The 24,412-nt window shown below is 41.8% G+C and overlaps 1 protein-coding gene across 3 annotated transcripts in view; it reads left to right on the top strand.

The window, feature by feature from the left end:
- Positions 1-24,412, top strand: part of USP6NL (USP6 N-terminal like) — a gene marked incomplete in the record, with an annotated part of 204,590 nt that overhangs the window by 118,423 nt on the left and 61,755 nt on the right. For all 3 annotated transcript variants that reach the window (XM_034764788.1, XM_034764796.1, XM_034764780.1), the window contains 2 exon segments: positions 15,090-15,129; positions 20,901-20,981. In XM_034764788.1, the coding sequence (XP_034620679.1) occupies positions 15,090-15,129; positions 20,901-20,981 (121 nt within the window).

The raw sequence follows: 24,412 nt of genomic DNA, 5'->3' as shown, positions 1-24,412 counted from the left end.
GTTAGGGAAGGCTTAACCTACCCTGGCCTTCAGTACCTGCCGCCCATGACTGCAAGTAGCACCAAGGTGTTGGAGTCAAGCATTGTTTGGGGCTGATTCTGGAAAGTGCACATTTGTACAAACTTTTTTTAAATTAGAAGTCTATCAGTTGATATTGGAACATTGAAATTTAGGTCCTTAAAAAAAGGTATTGGACCTGATTCTCAGCTTTTGTAAATTGAGGCAGCTCTATTTAGTTCAAGTATTGATTTCAGTGGAGCTGCACCGATTTACAACATCTGAGCTTTTGGCTCATAGTTTTATTCTCTTTATCCTAAGAGTCTGTTAAAATACTGAACATGTTTCAGAATAGTTTGCTAATGCTGGAGATTATTGCTTTGCCTGGGGCATACATCAGGCAGCAGAGATCAGTACTTTTTCTCTCACTAAGAGACTGATATGTATCCATTTTTTTCCCCTATCAAACTGTATTCTTTAAGTGTTTTGAATTTTTATTAGTCGCCTAATGCATTTTTGCAGCAGGCGGCAAAAATGAAAATAATGAAGCAAAAAAATGGATTTCAATCAAGAACTGTTAGATGCTCCATTAAATGCCTCCAAATGACGGCATTGATTTTTTTATCCATCTAACTTTAGTAGGAAACATTTTGAAAAGCATAATGTTTTTTCTTCTTTTCATTTCAGTGTATTTATGCATTGGCCTTGTTGGAGTATTGTCTTTAGCCCCTAAAACATTAGTTCCTTTTAATACCATCACTACATCATTTATACATTTCCCAAGATCACTTCTACATAGCTCAGAATAACACCATGACTTCCAAAAGCAGTCATAGCCCTAGGTCCTGCAAACCCTTATTCATGCAACTTGATCTCACTGACTTGAATTTGGATGTCAAACACGTTTGTGTTCTAGTGAGGCATATAAAAGTAGTAGGGTTTTACTAGGGAATATAAATTGAAGATGGAAACCAGGCTGCTGAAGCTTTGCATCGAGTAATATTAAAAATGGAAGTACTGTAACTTTACTTGATCTTGGAGGTAGAAATAAATAGAAAAACCCATACATCAGAGCTGTATTAACATTAAGTAAGGTTTTTGGAGAATAGTTTATGGTGAGGCATAACCAATATCCTTCAATTCCTGGGCCCAGCCAGGCATTAATGAACTCAAGTGGCACCAAATTGCGTCTGTGTACTAAAAAAAATCAGTGAAATGTTTGTTCTGTACAAAGATTAATTATGAATTCAAATCTTGTTATATTATTGGTATTTCTGCCTCGCATCCAGGCTTGCGGTCAGGGTTTTCCTCCTTCTCATCTGCATGTGAGGAAGGGTCAGGCCTGTCAGTCAAGATAGTGACTTGACTACCCCTTCTCTGGGGAGATCCTAGTAGTCTCTGCCACTGGCAGATCCTCAGACAAATTCAGAGCTCAAAATTTATTTTTATAAATTCTCTTTGGGATTGAGCCCTTGTATATGGGAGTTTGATTGGCAGAGATTTTATTTTCTTATGATTTTTTTTTTTTACTCTAGAGAATAGGGAATTATTATCAAAGTTGTAACACAACCTTACATAGTGTACCATAAATTCTGCCTTATAATGTGTGATGCATTTCCCTAGACTGATTCTAGTCTCTGAAATTATGCATTGCTAATCAGCACCGATGGAATTGTTGGGGAAGTGCTGTTAAAAAAGCAAATTCAGCTCCAATTAACCTTTTGGCCTTTATAACCTATTGTACAGTCAAGCTTTTTTTAAAAATGAGCATAGTGGGAGTTTTTTCTTAGATTAGTAATGGAAAGTCAAAATAAATTTCAAGATTCATTTTACTAACACAAGAAAAGATCCTTTTGGTGATTTCAAAGGCATTCAGCGGTTTAAAAAAATATTTTATTGCATATTTTAGAAGAATTACAAAACATAACTAACAATATAATACACAAATACTCTTGAAGATATACAAGCTTCAGGTCAAGAAACCATCTGTATCATTTTGTCTTAATTATTATCATTCCTGTTTAAAAATTTAGCAGCAAGTCTGACTAAATTCTGAACTCAGGAGCATACAGAATAATGGCATTCAGGGCCTTTTCAAATTGTGCAAACCACTGAATGTGGTGATGGTGTTAAGATATGGATAACTTTGTATTTTAACAACCAATTATTTTTATTTAAATATTGCATAACACAGCAATAGTGCACGTGCTGTAAACTTCAGCCATGCCTCTTGTAGTTCAGGAACCTGCTTTCCAAAATGGAGGATGAGCTTTGATCTCTACATCCACATTCTTATACAATAATGGCAGCTGCATCACACATCCTTCCCTTTTTAATAAACAATTTTTTAAGCTTCTACGTTTGAAGATTCTGAATGCATATGCCACATGTCTTTCCTTTGCAGTAGTATTACATCCATTTCTGAAATCAGCATTTTGTTGTAGACTGAAATGTGGTGAGAAATGGTGCTGCAAGGCGGGTACTAGTTCTGGCTGCTTTGGAGAATTCTTTAATGGTCACTATTGCCCCTCCTAGGGTGATCAGACAGCAAATGTGAAAATCGGGACCTGGGGGGTGGAATATATAAGAGAGACCCAAAAATCGGACTGTCCCTATGAAATCGGGACATCTGGTCACCCTAGTCCCTCCAAAAGCACCTTTTTTTGTCAACTTTGAGTCTGTTCCTAACAGTCTTGTGGATGATAGCTAGTCTCTCACTGTCCAGTTCCTTCAGGATCAGAAGGATGGCATTCAGGACATTGTTCCATCTCTTCCTACTGTTATCTGTAGGGCCTAACGAATTCACGGTCCATTTTGGTCAATTTCACGGTTATCCGATTTTAAAAAGGGGTAAATTTCATGATTTCAGCTATTTAAATCTGAAACTTCACGGTGTTGTAATTGTAGGGGTACTGACCCAAAAAGAAGTTGTGGGGGAGGTCGCAAGTTATTGTGTGTTGGGGGTTGCGGTACTGCTACTCTTACTTCTGCGCTGCTGCTGGTGGCAGCACTGCCTTCAGAGCTGAGCAGCTGGAGAGTGGCGGCTGCTAGCCAGGAGCCCAGCTCTGAAGGCAGAGCCACTGCCAGCCACAGCGCAGAAGTAAGGGTAGCATGGTATGGCATGCCGCCCAGCCCTCAAGTCAGCACTCAAGTAAGGGTGGCAATAGCTTGACCCCCTAAAATAACCTTGTGATCCCCTGCAACTCCTTTTTGGGTCAGGACCCCAAATTAGAAAAACGCTGGTCTCCCCTCCCATTAAATCGGTAAGTATAGGGTAAAAGCACACAAGACCAAATTTCATGGATGGGGGAGACCAGATTTCATGGTCTGATACACATTTTTCATGGCCGTGAATTTGGTAGGGCCCTAGCTATCTGTCTCCCTTAGTGAGAAGGAAAATCTGTGTCTCAGGATGGATTTTTCATGTATGTTTTTCTTTTATGGTATCCTCGATAACTTTGTGTACCATTTCTTCACTCTTCACATATGTAAAGTCTGAGACAGCAGATGGATACAGGCAGGACAATACAAAGCTATATTGGTGATGAGCAATGGTCATGCACACCAGCAGTCTAACTGTTGTTAAGTTTTGTGTAGGCGTCATGGCAACAAAGAGTTTTGAGGAAGGACTTGAAGGTGGGTATGCACAGCACTGATCCATGTTACCCATTATGCTTTGGAGGCATTCTCCATAAACATCCACAAAGCTACTTCCTTAACCACCTCCAAATTAGTTTTGTTATACAAAAGGATATCTTGGTTTTTGTTCTGAGCTCAGTGCTAGACTTAAAAAAATGTGGGGGGTAGAGTGAGGGAAAGGACACAAACAAAATTAACGTTTAGATGTACTCTGTATAAGGGTAGAACAATTTAAAGATGGGTCTGAACAAATGTAAAATAAATGTATTGTTTTATTCCTATTTGTAAAAGTAATTGGTCTGTTCTGGTTCATTTTAAAGGTCTGTTTGTTTTCTGACACATACTGTTTACAATACTTTTAATGCAGTGATAAATATCAAAACTCATCCCAAGTAAGAGTTGATATTATAAACTCTGATTTCTACTATTAGTTTTAGTTACCTTGTGTATGACAATGTCAGTTAATTCTTTAATGGAGTTCAGCTGCTCTAGAATATTTTGTTATTGCCTCATTTCACATTATAGGGCATCAGTTTGAAAGCTATTATGAAAGGGTGACATGTTTGCATACACAAAACTAGAATATATCCTACTGCTAAATATCATAGTATTTTTATACTAAGTATCACTCTTTTGACAACTTTTGTGCATCATAGAATCAAAAGGTAAAAGAGAAAAAGACCTATTAGATTGTTTAGTCAATATGTCTGCCAATGCAGAAATTTTCCCCTTTGGTATAATTACTAATATTTTGTCCAGCTAAGATGTAAAAGTCCTAAATACTGGAAATTCTGCTCTTTCTCTTTGGCTAGCTATACCACAGCCCAATAACAGCTCACACTAAGGATGTTTTTCCTCATACATTTAATTTTTTTTATTATCATATATATGCTAGTTGTACCCTCATATACCACACTAAATAACTCCATATCCAGCTTTGTTTTTCCATCCATCAAATATTTGCAGACTTATATTGCTGCTTCTTCTAATCTCTTATCAAATCTATGCATATTCAGCTCTCTAAAAATTTACTTCATGATCATATTGGTTGCTTGTGAATTCTTTTTGTTAATGTGGTGGTCAGAATTGAACCTCCTGCTCTAGGTCTCTGCACACACCTCAGAATTTCAGTCCAAAAGGTTAATGTTCTTCTTCGAGTGCTTGCTCATGTCGATTCCATTCTAGGTGTGTGTGCGACCACATACACAGTCATTAGAGATTTTTGCCTTCGTGGTATCCATAGGGTCGGCGGTAGCGCCCCCTTGAGTGCCATGCTTACGTGTTGGTATGCTAGGTGCTGCCAACCCTACGCCCTCTCGGTTCCTTCTTACCACCCATGACGGTTAGTCAGAGCGCCTTGTCTTGCATTCTGTCTCCTTTATTTTTAGTTGATAGGTACTTAGACCATTAAGTTAAGTGTTAGAATAGTAGTTTAGGAGTTAGAGTCCCATTAGTGATCCCCACAAGAGCTGTTTAAAATATTTGGGGGAATTCCACAGAAAGGACAAGTGCAGGATTCGCCCTCGAACTCAAAAGGAGTGGGATATCCGCTTGAGGGCCCTCATGGAGGCTGTGCTTCATCCTACCTCAGAGACCTCTCGATCAGACTCCCACGCCCGGCACTTCGGCATCGGCGCACAACACACCGCTGGCACCAGAATCCACCCGGCACCGTTCCCCCTCCCCGGTGCCTAAGAAGCGTCTGATGTCAAAGGGCCCGACAGCACCGCAAAAAAATAGGGTTTCGGGCAAAGGATCTGTGACAGGCCACGTGCCTGCCCTGGAGCTGCTTAGGGGTACTGCTGCAGTTTGACCCCCCTAGTCCAGCCAGGGACCCACCTCTGACTTCTGGGAGCGGCAGGGGGTCCTGGCCCCTAGCACAGTCATCTGTGCCCAAAGCGGGCCCAGTGGCCAAAGAGCAAGTAGGCTGTCTAGCACCGCAGAGGCCAAACCATCTACGGGCAAGCCAGTTATGGGACCGCCCTCTAAAGCAGCGGAGTGTCCCCGATCCCTGGACCACAGGCGGTGGTCCCCATCACCATAGCCTTGGTCTCCAGTTAGAAGAGACAGGTCCCTGACGCCAAGGTCTCCACGTACCAGGCACAGGACACCTGAGTCATGATGCTGATCCCTGTACCCACAGTACCGTCAGGCCTCCCACCAGAGATCGCCACGGCGCAGATCACCATCGCCTATGCAGTCTCCCAGATATCAATCCCTCCGGTGCAGGATTGTTGCCAGTTGCGGCACGAATCTCTGCCTCCCCAGCACTGCTCTTTGGGCAGACACCAGTCCCTGCCCTCTCCTTACCAGTCGCCGATAAGGGTCAGTCGGCAGACTCGGCCATCTACAGCTCCGCCCTGGTCACTGGAAGGGCAATGGTCCGACTCTGAAGGAGAGTTCAGCCCCTCACCTATAAAAGGCGAATCGCCACCAACCCGTGAGACTGGCGCGGCTTCTATGGTGGCAGCTTGGAGGCAGGGGCTGTGGCCGGCTCAGTGGCAGTACTGGAACCAGTGGAGTGTACCTGTTATGCCAGTCCCGTACTCCCACCATTTCTCCCAGGCCTCATTGGACAAGCTGCCCCCGGCATAGCAGGCACTGGAGTCAGAGCACGGTGCCGGATCTGACGTGGGGGCGATACAGCGGGCCCCGATGCCCAAGGATCAGTCCCCGGATGAGCAAGGGGAAGCCGCCCCTCCTCCTGTGGTGCAGTCATTTTCATCGTCTCCAGCCGAAGCGGTGGCGGACCCCTTGCAAACAAGCAGTCCCCCTCTCCCCCCGACGACTTCAAGGAGATGGAAAAGAAGTACTGTGTCCTAGCGAAGGGATTTGTGTACCTGTATACTCACCTTCCAGTGGGGTCCATGGTCATACCTGTCATCAACGAAAGGGACAGGCAGGGCTAGGCGAGTGGCACACCGAAAAATAAAGATACCAAGAGGTTGGACTTGATTGACAGGAAAATGTATTTGACAGCCAGCCTGAAATTTCAGGTGTCTAACCATCAGGCCCTGCTAGGCAGGTAGAACGTCAACCTGTGGGACTTGATCAGCAAGTTCAAGGAGGGCCTCCCTCAAGACCGGGCCCAGGAGTTTGCCACCTTAATAGAAGAGGGCAAAGCGGTGGTGAGAGGCACCCTCCAGATGGCCTGGGATGCTACGGACTTGGTGGTCAGGGTAGTCGCCTCTGCGTTGCTCATGAGGCACAACTCCTGCTTAAAGTTCTCTGGGCTGTCCCAGGAGATGCAGACTAACCTTCAGGACCTCCCTTTTGAAGAAGCAGGGCTCTTTTAGGAGCTGACTGATGCATGGCTTAATGGCCTTAAGACTACCATGCCACCCATCGTTCTTTGGGCCTACACACCACTCAGCAGGCTAGAAAGCTGTTCTGTGCCCCACCTCCATCGAGGTCCTGGGGTGTCCCCGGTCCAGCTCCACAGGAAGAAGGACCGAGACAAAGGATTTAAATTGCATTACCCTTCGTCTTCCCGTTCCTCTGGTTCTTCCAGAGGCCAAGAAAGCCAGAAGCAGGCATTTTGAGGATGTGCCCCAGTCACTTCCCAGGATCCACCCCCCTGCTCTGTCCTCAACTGCCTGCGCCCAGTAAGGGAGGTCCCTCCAGACTTAAAGGGGAAAGGTTTCTACTCCCACTATTTCCTAATCCCAAAAGCAAAAGGGGGCCTCAGACCATTCTGGATCTGCGTCACCTCGACAAGTCTCTCAAGAAGTTAAAAACAACAAGGAGTCTGGTGGCACCTTAAAGAATAACAGATTTATTTGGGCATAAGCTTTCGTGGGTAAAAAACCCACTTCTTCAGATGCGTGGAGTGAAAATTACAGATACAGGCATAAATATACTGACACAGGAAGAGAAGGGAGTTGCCTCACAAGTGGAGAACCAGTGTTGACAGGGCCAATTCGATCAGGGTGGATGTAATCCACTCCCAATAATTGATGAGGAGGTGTCAATTCCAGGAGAGGCAAAGCTGCTTTTGTAGTGAGCCGCCACTCCCAGTCACTATTCAAGCCCAAATTAATGGTGTTAAATTTGCAAATGAATTTTAGTTCTGCTGTTTCTCTTTGAAGTCTGTTTCTGAAGTTTTTTTGTTCAAGTATGGCTATTTTTAATCTGTTATAGACTGTCCAGGAAGATTGAAGTGTTCTTCTACTGGCTTTTGTATGTTACCATTCCTCATGTCCGATTTGTGTCTATTTATTCTTTTACATCGAGACTGACCGGTTTGGCCAATGTACATGGTAGAGGGGCATTGCTGACACATGATGACATATATCACATTAGTAGATGTGCAGGTGAATGAGTCCCTGACGGTGTAGCTGATGTGGTTGGGTCCTCTGATGGTATCACTAGAGTAGATATGGGGACAGAGTAGGCAACAAGGTTTGTTACAGGGACTGGTTCCTGGGTTAGTGTTTCTGTGGTGTGGTGTGTAGTTGCTGGTGAGTATTTGCTTCAAGTTGAGGGGCTGTCTGTAGGCGAGGACTGACCTGCCTCCCAAGAAGTTAGTTTTGCATGGTCTCTCTGGCCTCCATTATTCCCATTCTGGAGGCTGGTACATTGCCCTCGACTTGAAGAACGCGTATTTCCATATTTTCATTTTCCCAGGGCACAGGAGCCTCCACCATTTTGTGCTGGGCCAGCTCCATTTCCAATTCACAGCGCTGTCATTTGCTGTTGTCAGCCGTAAGAGTATTCACAAAGTGCATAGTGCCAGTGGCCACTTACCAGAGGTGCCGAGGTGTTCAAATTTTTGGCCTAGGGACCATCAACTCGAAGCAGAAGAAACGGTTACTTACTGTAACTGTGGTTCTTGGAGATATGATGCTGACCCACAACCCACCCCCTGTTCTCTCCGCATTGGAACTTGCTCTCTGGCATTTGGTTTCAAGGAACTGAGTGGGATTGAGGCTACGCCTCCTCATATAGCCAGGAGAGGGGATATGGCCACAAGGCATGATTGCTGCCCCACTATCGGTACTGCTAGGCAAAATTTTCTGGCTCTAGTGCGCTGGGTGCACACACACGTAAGTGGAGTAGACATTTGCATCACATCTCGAAGAACCACAGGTAGAGTAAGTAACCATTTCTTCTTAGAAGACCATTCTGTGTAGCTGTTGCACGTTTGCTGTATGAGTGCCCTGCAGCCAAATCAATAATAAAGGAATTGGCTTTAAAAATGTAATGAACACTAACATTTTGAATACTCCAATTTAGGAATAAAATTGTAGCAATAATTGGATTTATACATCATCTTTCATTCTGAAGGATCCCAAAGCTCTTTATAAATGTTACTGATATATAGCATACTGAAATGCAGTCATGTCTGGGAGAGAGGGCTACAGCCAGGCCAAATGGCACACAATGTGGAGGTAGGGGAACGCAGGTTGGGAACGCTGGCCAGGAACACCAGATCACATCTTTACTCTTACCTAAATTGCTATAGGGACTTCAGTGTCCATGCGTGGTCGACAAGATCTTGGGTTTTTTAGACTGTTTCTGAAAGACCTTCTGCGTATGGTACATAATTTATCTGTTTTAGAAATACAAAGGACTGAATTTATTCTCTCAGGATTCAACTTGATGGTTCTAGGGAGTATAGGCATTTCAGAACTGATGTTTAGCCCACTAACCATCCCTCCAGATTGAAATGGGGAACGCTGAAAATCAAAGTTGTAAACTGCAGAAAAGGAGGACATATATATTTCCAGAATACATACTTTGAGCCAAATTGTGCACTGGCCTGTGCCAGTGGTGAATTTCGCCTTTTAGGGTTAAACAAACACTATTAAATTTGGAAGATCAAACAAACCTGATGATTGGATGGGGTGAAGTCTACTGCATTATGATTATGATTATTATTTATTAATAAAATGTATATACAAGTACATTATTTACACTGTGCTTTAAACCGTAACAGTGGAGCTGTCTGAGCTTGCTATGGAGAAGCAGTAGGTTGTATTCAGTTATAGTCTAAGAACTCATTCTCTTTCCTTTCCTTTTATTTTGGGACAGCAGCGTTTTTGACTTATGTCACTGATACTGGAGCCTGCTAATTACGCAGGTTATTGTCATAATGGCCAAACACACATCTGTGGTTATAATGTTGTCAAGTGTTATAAAAGCTGCACACAATTTTATATTGGACAACTTATGAGTAATGTGAGGGTCTCTGTATTTTGAAAGATGTATGAAACCCTGCACCAGCCCCTTAGAGGCCATAATAAATTGAAAGATCTAAATTCATTCATCACGTCAAATCTAATAGAAATGTGCATTTGCCAGCAAAACTCTTGTATTGCTCAAAAATAAATATTGTTTCTTTGGTGCGATATAGTTTTTTTCATGTGCACAGCTCTGCAAAGACGAACTAATCATCAGTGTTTCTGTGAGGCAGGGAGGCGGTAGTATTCCAATTTTATAGATGGGAATAAGTGACTTGGCCATTGCTACAGAGCCAAGATTAGAGCTCTGGAGTTCCTGGGTCCCAGGCTTATGCCTAGACCAGTACACCAGGCCCTTCTCTTTATGTATGTTTGGACAAAAAACACATCAAGGTGTAGTGACCTTTAATTTCTGCCCATTTAAGCTGACTGTACAGTGCAATTTAGTGGATCCTTTTTACAGAGAATAAAAGACTATTAAGTTTTTGCTGCTATTAGATTCTTATTTTAGATGTGTGTTAAGTTTGTCATGGCTAAAGATTTTCTCCCTGGCTCCCTCTTTGAATATCAAGTAGCATGTCTTGAAGGTGTTTATATTAAAGCCTGTCTCTCTCCCCCCCCCCATATCCATATTACCATAACTGTTTAAAGTTTTTTCACAAGGTAGAAAATAGATGGAGGAAGATAATATTTAATTTACAAATTCACATTATTACTGGACAGTATGCACTGATCTAAAAATAGAAAAATGCAACTTTAAACAGCTTTGAAAGATGATAAAGCCACAAATTGTATGCAAAAAAGAAGGGAATAATAAAATTAGGTTCAGTTATGACCACTAACTATTTCTTTATCTCTGATCCTAACAAACGGCTTCTTATATTCAAGTTTATTAGTCCCATTACTTTCAAAACATATTGAGAAAAGGGGAGTTCACTGATTTTTTTTAAATATAAGGGATGAGGGAACTCATCAGTTGTGTAGACTTGAACATCTGTGTGTTGGCATATGTGCACGGGCAATGTGATGTAGTGGACTTGAATGTAGGTCCAGCAGCTATGAACTCCTGAGTTCCAATCCACTGATTCACTTTGAAGCCTTAGGCAAGACAGTCAACTTATCTACTTTAGTTTCCCATCTGTCAAATGGGAATAATATCCGAGAGCGGTCATGAGGATTTTTTAGCGTTTGTACAGAGCTTCGATGTTCCAATGTGCTATTGAAGTGTTAGGTATATTATTGTTCAAGCACATCATTAAAGGATTACGTTTTATTTGTTCATCAGTTTATCTAAAGTAGCGGTCCCCAAACTTTTGTGGGTTGCATCCCCCCCACAAAGTTGGGGCCTCGACCGGGGCCGCAGCTGCGGGGGAGGGGGGGAGAGGAATGCTGACAAGGCTAAGGGGGTCGAGGCTGGGGCCACGGCTGGGGGCAAGAGCAGAGCTGCAGCCAGGCTGCTGAGGAGACCAGCAGCCAGGCTCATGGCTAGGTGCGTCTCCACTCCCGGCCTTACCCCGAGCCTCAGCCCTGGACTGGGAACGGAGCAGCGGCCAAGGCTGGGTGCTGACATGGGGCCAGAAGCGGAGATGCGCTGAGGCTGGGGACAGGGTTAGGAGTCGGGGACATGACTGGGGGCAGGGAGGGGCTGGGTGGCGCTCCCTCCCTGCCCCCTATGAGAGCTGGCCCATCCCTTCTATGGACACGCCTCACAGTTTGGGGACCTCTGATCTAAACTAATCTATTATAGAGAAAAGAGAGCGAGACACACACCTCACAAGAGAAAGGAGCCTTCTTGTGTCTACTGAGCAGACCCAGCTGACTGTGTTCCTTTGTGTGGATAAGCACTGCAGTTTTGTATAAAGTTTACATATTGCCGTTGCTGTATTTCTGTAGGTGAAACCAAATTTAGAGTTACTTGGTGTGCTAGACTAAGGTAGGACAGTGTAGAACACATGCAGTACATAGTAAACTAGCTTCCACAACAAACCACAAAATGAAAAGTTAAGCTGCCAAACCAGACTAGCTTGGTGGTATAATAGCTGTGTGTCTTATATGAGATGCATAGAAATATGGAGAGTTTAAAACATGTCTTGTTTGCTGCTGATGATGATATGCCTTGGCATTGAGAAAAGACACCTCTTGCGTGTTTGGAACCAGTTGCTTGCTTCATCCTTAAGGTCATGCAGAATGCAGCTACTGTATATTCGTACAACACAAATGAAGCCAGGTCTCCGGGTGCAGGCAGATGGTGCCAACAGTTGAACAAGACACTTGAGAGTTGTCACTGGGGGAGAAATGAAGGTGGTGATTGAAGAACTGAAAACATTTTTTTTTTTTAGTGAAGTTGTATTTATTTATTACAACTTTTATTCAAGGTAATTTAATTTTAGGTGATATTGAGTATAATTGAGGGCCTACTTTAATATAGTTTAATTGATATACAATAAAAGCTGTTTTATCCATCACTTCACCAACCGGAAAGCTCCATAAAACGGCATTTCTGATCGTCATTGAAATTCCAGTTTATAGTCCGGTTGGTGCGGGGCTGGCAGGGGCTTGGGGCGTGGGAGGGGGTGCGGAGTGTGGTCTCTGGGAGGGAGTTTGGGTGCAGGACGGGATGCGGGGCAGCAGGTTAGGGTGCCGGATCTGGGAGGCGCTCACCTCTGGCAGCTCCCGCAAGCGATGACCTGCCCTGGCTGCTCCTAGGCGGAGGCAAGCAACCGGCTCTGCATGCTGCCCCCACCCCAAGCACTAGCTCCGCAGCTCCCAATCACAGCCAATGGGAGCTGCGGGGGCGGTGCCTGTGGGTGGAGGCAGTGCACTGAGCTGCCTGCTAAGCCTCTGTCTAGGAGCATCCGGGACAGGTCGCTGCTTGCAGGGAGCTGCCCAAGGTGAGCGCCCCTCAGATCCAGCACCCCACACCCCCTCCCATGACCCAATCTGCTGCCCCAAGCCCCCTCCCACACCCAAACTCCCTCCCAGAACCCACGCCCCAGCCCTGCACCCAAACTCCCTCCCTCTTAGTTAACTGGCATTTTTCACTTATGGGCACCCCCATCTGGATAAAACAGCTTTTACTATATAGAGAAAAACTTGTATGATAGAATAATGGTGCACATAAAGTAACAAGTCAGCCTTGTGATAGTCTAGCAGCCTTTCAATAGGTTAGAAGTTGTTACCTTGCTGTTTCTTTTCAGAAAGGCATTCAGATACCTTTAAAATGTTATGAAGTTAATTGATCCTATTGTTCTACTGTAGGTATATTGTTCAAAAGATTAACTGTCTGGTTTTTCACATTAACTTCCAGTATGTGAGCTGGAAGCCATGTGACCTAAACATGGGAATTCTAGAGAGGGTGTTGCCTGGGGCAAGCTCTAATAATAAAGTAATTATTTTTCATCAATATTCAGTTCAAATGTAGACCCCGGATTTTAAATGCCAGTGTTTTTTAAATGAAGTGAATGTGACCATACATCACTTACTCACATTGTGCTGGACTCTGTGTTCCTTCAGTTCTGTGCTGACTGCAGGAGCAATGAAGAGGTGGAAGGAGGCTTTAAACTACCTTTGCAATTTTCTTCTGGCTCTGGCAGGGGGTCCCTTTAGCTCAGGGGTTCTCAAACTTTTTGTACTGGTGACCCTTTCCACACAGCAAGCCTCTGAGTGAAACCCCCCTTTTCAATTCCCCCATTTTTAATTTATTTTAATTGTAATTTAATGTAGCAGGGACTTGTGGCTGTCAGGGACTTGTGGCTGACAGCCCCTGCACCTGGCCGGGCTCGTGACCCGCCCCTAGTTTGAGAACCCCTGTTTTAGCCCTTGTGCAGCTTGGAGGAGCTCTATGTTATGCTGGCATGTAATGGCCCCCTACTTAGACCACTAGGTTGGCAAAAGAATAGGACGTTTTCTGATATATTCAGCTTAAACATTAGTACCTTTTCAACTTTGTCCCTTTTTTCCTTACAGTATAAATGGTATCTAAAATAGTGAATCATATAAAGACCCATTTTTTTAGTCTGTTGCTCTGCAAGCACTGAGGGTTTTGGCATGACAGCTCAGCTCTTACCCTCTGTGTTCAAAGGTTAGTGTTGCTTGTGAGTCCAGCGCTGTTCTCAGGTACAATTGCACATAAGTGACCTTATTATTTTTGCTCCTGTGTTTTTTGAGGATTTCATATACCTAGACATTTCTCCTGCAAAGCCTTTGGCCAGCTTCAAGCAATTACTTTCCTTCGTGTTTACCTCGTTATTCTTTATCCAAGCTCTAAAACAAGATAGGGGAATTCTGTTAATATTACAGATCAGCTGCTAGAGTTCCACAAAGGCTGAAGATGATACACACATGAGAAGGAAATGCTAGTTGGCAGCAAGTTCCGTTAACCTTGTTTGCTCGTAGCAAGGAGAAGGGGTAAATTTTGAGTCTCAAAATGTAAATAGCTAAGAGAGCCTGAAAGAGCCCTTGGTGGTAAATTTTCAGTTAGAGTTCATATGATTTCAAGCTGCCTTTTAGAATTAGGGTGAGAAATGAAAGAATTCTCTTTATAGGTTAGATAACTACTAAAAGCACTACGTGCACTTTTCCTACCAATCTGAGTGAGTTTACGAGGTAATTGAAATATTGAAGTGTCTCCCTCTAGCTCAAAGATTGTTTGAGTCCATCTGTGTCATGAAATTGAGTAAAATACAAAAAAATAAAAACTGTCTTCAGATCCTTTAGCTGAAAGTGGTAGACTCATACAATTTACTAAACAGGACTGGCATTGATTGAAATGGACTAAGGATTGCCAGGCCCATATTTTGGACCTAGCTAATCTTTAGAAGACAGAGCTATTCACTAGAAACATTTATTTGGGTGAAAAGATTTCATTAACTTACTTGAAACTGTACAGTATACATCTAGAAATCCTGTAGGACAATGACTTTAATTTCTATTGCACTGGCTTTTTTCACATCAGAAAATAACTTTTTTTTATGTATTCTAATAAGCATTTGACATATTTTTGAAGCTAGGTTAACCCATGTTGATTTAGATGGCTTACTTTCTATTTATGCCATCTGTATTTTGCTTTTTAAAAATGTTGGGACTCTTACTGCACAAAATCTTGCAATGCTTTTCTGTGCTGTTGTGATTGCTTGCAGGAAATCTTGCAGTAATTTGAGTTAACAGTTGGTTTTCTGCATTCACCTCGGTAACTACATACTTGTAAGAACCTATGAAAAAAATGAATGTGTGCCAGTTAAGCAGAACTAACATCTTTGTCTTTGTTTTTAGTACAGAGGAGCTTCCTTTTCATGATGCAGCAATAGAAAGGGTAAGTTCTATGTCTCATGTCTCTTAAACCTGTCAGTAAGCATCAACACTTGACAGTGTGTCCTTTCTAATATGTCTACGTTTTATGATTGGGGGATATAGTGTCATACTATGGACTTTCGTATTGATAGAAACAGATTTCTCGCATCTGCTAGAGGATAGGAATCTCCTCTTAAAAATCACACATTTGGTTGAACTGCATTTCTGTTCATATACGACTAGATGCCATTAACTCCCTCTGGAATTGTTAACACCTCTCTTGGGTTAACCACAAAAGGTCACCACCTTACTTTGTACATTGCTGCCTTCACATTCATCCCAGGCTCTGCTGGCCTGGATGAATTACGGACAAACACAAGTCCCTAATGTGCCTGCATGTTGAGCTGCTGCTTAATAAGAAGACAATTCCATTCATGAAATATTTCAAGTTACACTTGGCTCTTGTCCTAGTTCAGTTCCCTTTGGTTAATTGATACCCTCTACTATTGTCTTTTCAAGTTAACATCTCTGTGCTGCTCAGATCAGCTCCTCCTAGTGCATTGAGGTGGGGGTGAGTGTTTGTTTTAAACAAATGCAGCTCTCATAGTCTTTAAAAGCTGTCTCTTTGGAAAATTGCAGTATTCTGAGCTACAGAGAGAAGCCGATGGGGATCAGTGTAGGGCAGTGTGTATGAGAGAGTAAGAGAAAGGAGTATTGCTTATGAGAGGAGAAGAAAAATCCCCGAGTCCCTGTCTGTTTTGCATTGCTAGGTGGTTCTTGGGTCATGACAGCGTGTTTCTGCAACCTGAAAATGCGTTGTTTTCCTGCAGTGTTTCATTGCATTTATAGCATAATGAGCATATATTGTTAACTTCATTTTAATCCGAAGGACACAGCTCTTGTGTGAGGCTATAAATGTTCATGGTCTCAAATATTAGACAACTTAAAATTATTTTTCATTGTCATATGTGATACTTGAAGCTCTGATTCACTTAACTAAGCATGAGATATATAGTATCCTAAAGCTATGCTATGAAAAGAGTGTATAATTCTCATATCCCATGTTTTAATAATACTCTCCCAGACAGAGTGTTTGCATAGGAACTATATTTATTGTACGCTTTACAATGTTAAGTTGCAAATGTAGTTATAAAAAGTAATTACACTGTATTCTAGTTATACTTTTGGTGATATCCTGACCTCTGCTGGCCTGAGGCTGAGGTTTGCATTACTCCAGTCAGTGACACTTAGTTTTCTGCAATTTCTATGTTACCACAGTAGTTGATAGGACAATTAGCATGTAATTTCATTGTGGGCTAATAATAAAGAAAAGATGGAGGGCTATTTTAATTAACTTACCTGATAGTGGGGGACTGCCCAGGCTTTTTTTCTGTATAATTTCTGACCTTGTATGATGTCCAGAAGCAAATATTGGTGGTATTTTGACCACTTTGTAATTTACATAAAGAGTCTTTTACTTCTTTCCCATTAAATTTGAAACGCTTTCCCTTTGATCACAACCTGTCCTTCATACATGTTCCACTGTACAGCCTAAATTGCTTTTCTTTGTGTAACATGTAAAAATACTTTGGGATGGGGTTAGTGTGACTGCACAGTAACTACTTTTCACATTTCATTGCATAGGCCATTTGAATGCTTAAATGCCAGAAACCATTGTACTATGTTATAAACCAATTCACTTTCAAATTTATGCAATGTTTTAAAATGTAAAATTAGGAGAGACATCATGGTCCAGTGGGTAGAGTACTGAACTGAAGACCTGGGTTCTATAACTGGCTCTGTCTCTAATGTCCAAATCGCTTCATCTCTCTGTGTCTAACCCTAACTCTGTGTCTGTTTCTCCTTGCTCTGTCTTGTTTGTTTAGACTGTAAACTCTTTCGATTTTAAGAGTTCTTACTATGTGTTTGTACAGCACCTTGCATGATGGAGTCCTGACTTTGGTTGGGGTCTCTACCAAGGCACTACCCTAGGCTCTCTACTCTAGGTGCTATTGCAATATTAATAATAAATAAGAGAGTGTCACAAAGATGGATATTTGACAGTTAAGCTTCATCCCTTTCCCTTTCCAACAGTCCGTTATTTATTTTACCTGGAATAAGATTCCCTCCCAATTTCAGTTTGACTCTAGTATTCCCAGAGGTAAAAATACTTCAGTTTGACTGTCTACCCTAGCACTTTTGTCAGTCAGAGGTGTGAAAAAAACTCACCCCGACCAACATAAGTTACACCAACAGAAGCACTGGTGTGGACAGTGCTATGTTGGTGGGAGAGGCTCTCCTACTGACATAGCTACCCCTGGTCGTTGGAGGTGGGAGAGCAGCTACACAGGAGACCTTACAGCAGTGCAGCTACAGTGGTGCAGCTGTACTTTTGTAAGGTCTCTAGTGTAGAGGTAGCCTTTAAAACCTACTGCAGAAGACAGAACAGTAGTTTTCTTCAGAGACTACTACATGGACTCTAGATTTCCTGATAAAGCAGTAGTATCCATTTCCTCTGCAATGTGCTTCTTGAGATGTAGCCATGTTATCCAAGCAACTCTTGTTGGATGTGAAAATGAGCATTGCTTAGGTTAAAAAACAAAAAAAACAAACCCACAACTGTCCAAAAAGCAAACTTAGAAGAGTGTAAGAACCAGCATAGACTGACCCAGGAGTCAGGAAACTTGAATTAACCTAAAGCTGAAATGAGTTCAGTATTAGAGGCCCAGGGTGAATTTTTCTGACCAACTAACTGAATAACTTGCCCAGAGCAGAGACCTGGCTTGCTTTACTGGAGACTTGTATGCACAGTCCCCCCCCCCAAGCCTGAACTATGCCCAGGGAAATAATTTGGAAAACTTCTGCTACTGGGATATTATAAGGGATCACTGTATTTTCTCAGCCTCACTGTGAAAATATATAAGTGCAGTGATGCTAGACCTAAGATATGTGGAAGGCAGCAGTTTTTCTACAGTTCCCTTTTTAAGCTAAATGTTACATGATAGAAAATAAGAATATTTTTAAAAGCTGAAGATGCCAGTATCTATCTGCAAAATCTCATAAAGATGCCTCAACACCATGAAACTCCACAAGAACCTCAGGGCAATGAAATGCAATATGAAAAGTCAGATAAGTAAGACTGGCAAAGTAGCAATACCTGTTAGTAGGAGCTGGTATTAAACTACCCAAGAAAATGGATATAATATTGTTGTTTCATTATACATGTCATCCATGTATTTACTATTACCATATTTTTGATTTTCATTTTATTGTGGAAAAAGCTCTTTGGACACCTTTAACTTCCTAATACTTTATTTCAGCTTTTCAGACCTGTAGTTGTATCCATCTGCTTTATTTCTGCATAAATTCTGCTGATCAGAACTTAACTATTACCTTAGTTCTAAAGTGTAAATCCACATGGAGTCAATTCATGCTATGGGGTCATTTATGAAATTACTGATCAGCATATTTAAAAATGAAGTTTTTATTGTGCATCCATGTTCACATTTTTCTAGTGCTATCTCATGAGTGCTTCCTTCCTTTTTTAATACCAAACTTTATGGAATAACAATAGCTTGCCATATTATTTATAGGTGAGAGTCAGAGAAAATTATGCACATTGTGTTTCTACTCTGTTATAATGGCCTGAAATGCTATAAAATCACTGTTATGGTTTCTGACTGGCAGGAGCTTATTTCTGTTGGTCTATTTAACACAGCAGTACAATGCTATCATTAGCCTACACATGGCATTTGGCTGTTCCACACATCCTCTGTGGCAATTATCAATATGGTGTAATTTTATTTTTTGTAGCAAACCCCTTGTGTGACAGTACAGAAGTTGTCTCTGTGTGTGTGTGTGTGTGTGTGTGTGTGTGTGTGTGTGTGTGTGTGTATAAATTAAGGTTTTGTGTGTAATTGTGTACACAGCTTTTAAAAGCATTTCTGAAATAGTTGGCCATTATCTTATTACACAAAACTGTAGTAGTATGCATGGTTTAATTACAATAAGATATCTGATACATGAAGTGGATTGTCCTTACCTGTAGACTTAGGCCAGATGGATGAAGATAACTTATTTTTAACACAGTTATTGTTATTTTCCAGGTCACTTCATGAATTTTATCGTGGAATTTAATTTAAAGATGGACAATAACTGTTAGGTCACTTAGGGCTTGTCTTCACATCCAGCGATACAGTGGCATAGCTGTAGTGCTGTATGTGAAGAAGCTACTATGTTGGTGGGAGAGCTTCTGGCCTACTTCTTGTTCAGCCAAATGCTAAGACAAACAAGTCTGTTTACATTTATGGGAGATAATGCTGCCCACTTCTTATTTATAATGTCATCTGAAAGTGAGAACAGGCGTTCACATGGCATGTTTGGAGCTGGTGTTGTAAGCTATTTATGTGCCAGATATGCTAAACATTCATATGCCCCTTCATGCTTCGGCCACCATTCCAGAGGACATGCTTCCATGCTGATGACGCTTGTTAAAAAAATGCTTTAATTAAATTTGTGACTGAATTCATTGGGGGAAAATTATATGTCTCCTGCTCTTTGGTTTTACCCACATTCTGCCATATATTTCGTGTTATGGCAGTCTCGGATGATGACCCAGCACATGTTGTTTGATTTAAAAATGCTTTCACTGCAGATTTGACAAAACACAAAGAAGGTACCAATGTGAGATTTCTAAAGATAGCTACAACATTTGAGCCAAGGTTTAAGAATCTGAAGTGCCTTCCAAAATCTGAGAGGGACGAGATGTGGAACATGCTGTCAGAAGTCTTAAAAGAGCAGCTCTCCAATGCAGAAGCTACAGAACCTGAACCACTGAAAAAGAAAATCTACCTTCTGTTGGTGGCATCTGACTCAGATGATGAAAATGAACATGCATCAGTACGCACTGCTTTGGGTCATTATTGAACAGAACCTATCATCAGCATGGAAGCATGTCCTCTGGAATGGTGGTCGAAGCATGAAGAGGCATAAAAATGTTTAACATATCTAGCGCATAAATAGCTTGCAAAGCTGGCTACAATAATGTCATGTGAATGTTCTCACTTTCAGATGACATTATAAATAAGAAGTGGGCAGCATTATCTCCCATAAATGTAAATAAACTTGTTTGTCTTAGCAATTTGCTGACCAAGAAGTAGGACTGAGTGGACTTGTAGGCTCTAAAATTTTACATTGTTTTGTTTTTGAGTGCATTTATGAAACAAAATTTACATTTGTAAATTGCACTTTCACGATAGAGATTGCACTATAGTACTTGTATGAGGTAAATTGAAAAATACTATTTCTTTTTTAAAGTGCAAATATTTGTAATAAAAATATTAAGTGAGCACTGTACACTTTGTATTCTGTGTTGTAATTGAAATCAATATGTTTGAAAATGTAGAAAAATATCCAAAAATATTTATAATAAATCTCAATTCGTATTCTATTATTGTTTAATAGTACAATTAAAACTGCAATTAATCGTGATTAATTTTTTTAATCGAGTTAATCTGTTTCAAGTTAATCACTTGAGTTAACTGTGATTAATTGACAGCCCTTATTTAAATAAATAAAAGCACATCCAGGCTGACAGCTTGTATGCAAAGAAACGTCTCTTTCCAGGTAAGACTAATTTAGCAAAGTTGATGCCACTGGTGCCACTATAATTCTTGATGTTCCTGCTATGGAAAATATCTTGGTTAAACTTGTTTCTAATAGTTTTAGAAGACTCTAAGCTAGATATTTTTGAAAAAATTAGGTTTGAAATTATTAATTGTCATTTTATTTCAGCAAAAGCACCTTGAAATTGAAAGAACTACAAAATGGCTAAAAATGCTGAAGAGCTGGGAAAAATATAAGAACAGCGAAAAGGTAAGTTATACATGGTTTTTGGTCAGTTTCCTCTATTGAATGTAGCAGTATTAAATTAAGTATAGTGATAATTCATACCTATTTATATAATCAGAAAAATAAATTTAAAAATAAAAATGAAAAGCTGTTTTTATGATTGCATGGTGCACCAATGTAACAAACTAACAAAGAAACGGGTGTTGAAGTACAGGAGTTTTGAAGGACAGCATTTTGGGGGCCACGTGGCATATTCAGAACTACCATTGCCTATAAATTCCTGTATTGCATTATAATTGTGGAATGGGATTGGGCCATGCAGAGCTAGGGAGCACACAGTGTTAGCGTGCATTTGTGGTAGAAGGAGAACTGTACAGCAGAAGATGAGCAGGTAAATAGAGAGTAAACTACTAATCTTCAGGAGGAACAGTCAACACACAATTATATTTGAAAATAGTAAAAAAAATAAAAATAAAAAAATCAAACTTTTATAAAGTTAAGCAGAGAGAGGCCCAATCCAAAAGTCCAGATCAGAACATGAGAACTCTGGAAAAATTTGGATCTAAATCTTAAATTTATGATTTGACTTTGTGACTGTTTGTATGCTGAACATTATTGTAGTATTTAATGCTGAAAATTTTAATCAAACTGATAAACAGGTGGTGTATAACCATAATGGAATCTGCTGGCTCTTCATTTTGAATCCTTTTAAAATTCTTTGTATGATATTAAGCAGGTAGCTATGTAGAGAAACAGCCTCCTTTTGCAGCCACAGGTTTGGTGGATGGGCTAAGAGAGCCTCTGCTACTTGTATATTGAAAGTTGTCTTGGGTTCCTGCCCAGGAGCCTGACTAGTCATAAATTGTGATATCGAACTACATGTTGAACAAACCAGACACCATGAGGATGCTTTAAAGGAGATTTAAAAGATGCTTTAAAGATCCTCTTGGAAGTGGATGCCTAGAGTAAGTTTTAACATACAGAACAAATAATTATAACCTAAATCTTAAGTACAACTTATTTAGTTAAGTTTTCCTTATGTTGATTTCATGTTACTAAGCAAAAAATGCAAAGTGCCTTTCATAGAGGTGGATCCTCCCTGTGGTGGAAATGATTTCTCTCTTAGCAGGGTGATGCTTACATGTTGGTGCACTGGTTTTACTGAATTTGACAGGGGGCCATCCCTGAAATACTGCAGGTAGCTATTTAAAAGTGCACAGTAATGCCACACAACAGGTCAGGACAAAAAGTACAGAAAAGCATTGTTCAACTGAAATTACAGGGGAATTTTAAATAGGTACAATTAGCCATTTGGTATTTAGCTCAGGATTCAGCCAGAGGTTAACATCACTAACTGTCTTGAAAATGGCTGTGGGATTTTTAATGACCACAAGTGAGCTTTGACAACAAAAGAAAATAGACTACATTTACATGTATGATAACTGTACTTCTGTGGGTAATAGCTTCCTCATGTGGAGAGACAGTTGTGTAATGATAGGGTACTAGATTGAGAGTCAGGAAACCTGAACTTTTCTCTAGCTCTGTCTGTCACTTAGGGTTAGATGTCCATGTCTTGCACAGCCAAACAGGGGATTAGGCCCTGCGGCTCTCTATGAGCTGAGGGGTGAAAACATTATCTACTTGGATCTTCGTTCTGTGTCTCCTGCAGCGCACAGCCCTTGCATTCTCACTGTCCCCCTCCTCCTTTACTGTGAGTGAATTGGTGAGGAGGGGCTAAAAAAAGGCCAGAAGTGGGTGAGAAGCCTGGCTGTGACCCTCCAAGCAATAGCAAGCTGAATTGGGCTACACGTTTTCCTGGCTACAGCGAGTTACAGCCTGCTGGAGAAAGGGGGAATGAAGGAAGGAAGGAATTGTTACTCTCTGAATCACAGTTTCTTCCCGAAGCTGGAGTGGTGAACATACACTACCCTTTGCAAGAGTTACCATATGTCGAGGTTTTCCCAGACATAGCCGCTTTTTTGAACTTCCTTTCTCTGTTCAGGCAGATTTTTTCAAACAGGCAATGGCCCAGCTTTTTTCAGAGCAGACCCCTGCATCTGTACCTGATTGGTCCATTCTCCAGCAAGCCACAGTTGCTGGATCCCACCCAGCCAGGCCCCAGCTCTGGGGAGGGAGTCCCGCAGGGAGGCACTGACTGGCAGCTGTCGCTGCATCCTGGGCTTGCATCAGTAGCCCTGTGACGGAGCAACACTGTCCCCCACCTCCAGTGAGTACCCCTTCTGCAGGTATCCCCAACCGTACCCCTCTCCAGCTCCCCATCCCAGCTCCTCCCCCCTTCCGGCAGTGTCCTCTTCTAGGGAAACTAAAATGTGGTAACCCTAATGTGGGCTGAGAGTGAACTCTCAAGGTATATCTACACAGCAGTTGGGAAGGTACTTCACAGCATGGGTGGACAGGCATTTGCTACCTCTGCTTTAGCTAGTGTGCTAAAAATTGCAGTGTGGCCACAGCAGCAAGGAGGGCAGACCAGGCTAGCCACCTGAGTGTGTATCCAGGGGGTTGGGCGCAGGATTGCACTCGGGTGGCTAGCCTGAGCTGCTGCTTCTGTTGCTGTGGCCAGACTACTATTTGTAGAATACTAACTCAAACAGAGCTAGCAAGTGTCTTTGAGAAGCACCTTCCCAGCTGCTGCATAGACATACCCTTAGTCTAAGGCTTCATTTTTCTTAGCACCACTTCTCATCTGTGAGATGGGGATAATGATGTTGACACAATTAAGTGCTAAGCAATGTGTGTTTGCTGTCCCAACACCCTCTTTGGAAGGAGATGGAAGAGGTACTGGTTACCTACAATAGATTCCTGCCCTCCCTTCCTACAAACTTTTTAAAAATACCCATAAATATTTCTGTAAAGGGCAACCCACAGATTGCCCATTATGGCAGGTTTTACAAAACTGTTTATTCTGATACATAGTTTAAAAGTACTACACTGTAACTATAGCAACGGTAGCTTTAAGTGATATAGGGGCCACTTGTGTGAGAGAGATGGTGTCGTCTGTAAGAAACACCTGTGCCAGTTCAGACTGGGAATCTTAGGCCTGGTCTACACTAACCCCCCAATTCGAACTAAAGTACGCAACTTCAGCTATGTGAATAACGTAGCTGAAGTCGACGTACCTTAGTTCGAACTTACCGCGGTCCAGACGCGGCAGGCAGGCTCCCCCGTCGACTCCGCGTACTCCTCGCGCCGAGCAGGATTACCGGAGTCGACGGCGAGCACTTCGGGGTTCGATTTATCGTGTCCAGACAAGTCGCGATAAATCGAACCCAGAAGTTCGATTGCCTGCCGCCGAACCAGCGCGGTAAGTATAGACAAGCCCTTAGTATTTTGATGGTGCTCTTAGAAAATGTTGCTCAGTTTATACGTCTGAATTCTTGACTTGTTTTCATTTCTTCGCTTTAACATCTCTTAAAGATGAAGGAAGAAACTATTGG

Source organism: Trachemys scripta, chromosome 1 (genome assembly GCF_013100865.1).
Source record: "Trachemys scripta elegans isolate TJP31775 chromosome 1, CAS_Tse_1.0, whole genome shotgun sequence".
Taxonomy (NCBI): domain Eukaryota; kingdom Metazoa; phylum Chordata; order Testudines; family Emydidae; genus Trachemys; species Trachemys scripta.
The sequence above is the reverse complement of the archived record's forward strand: the minus strand, read 5'-3'. Positions and strand labels throughout refer to the sequence as shown.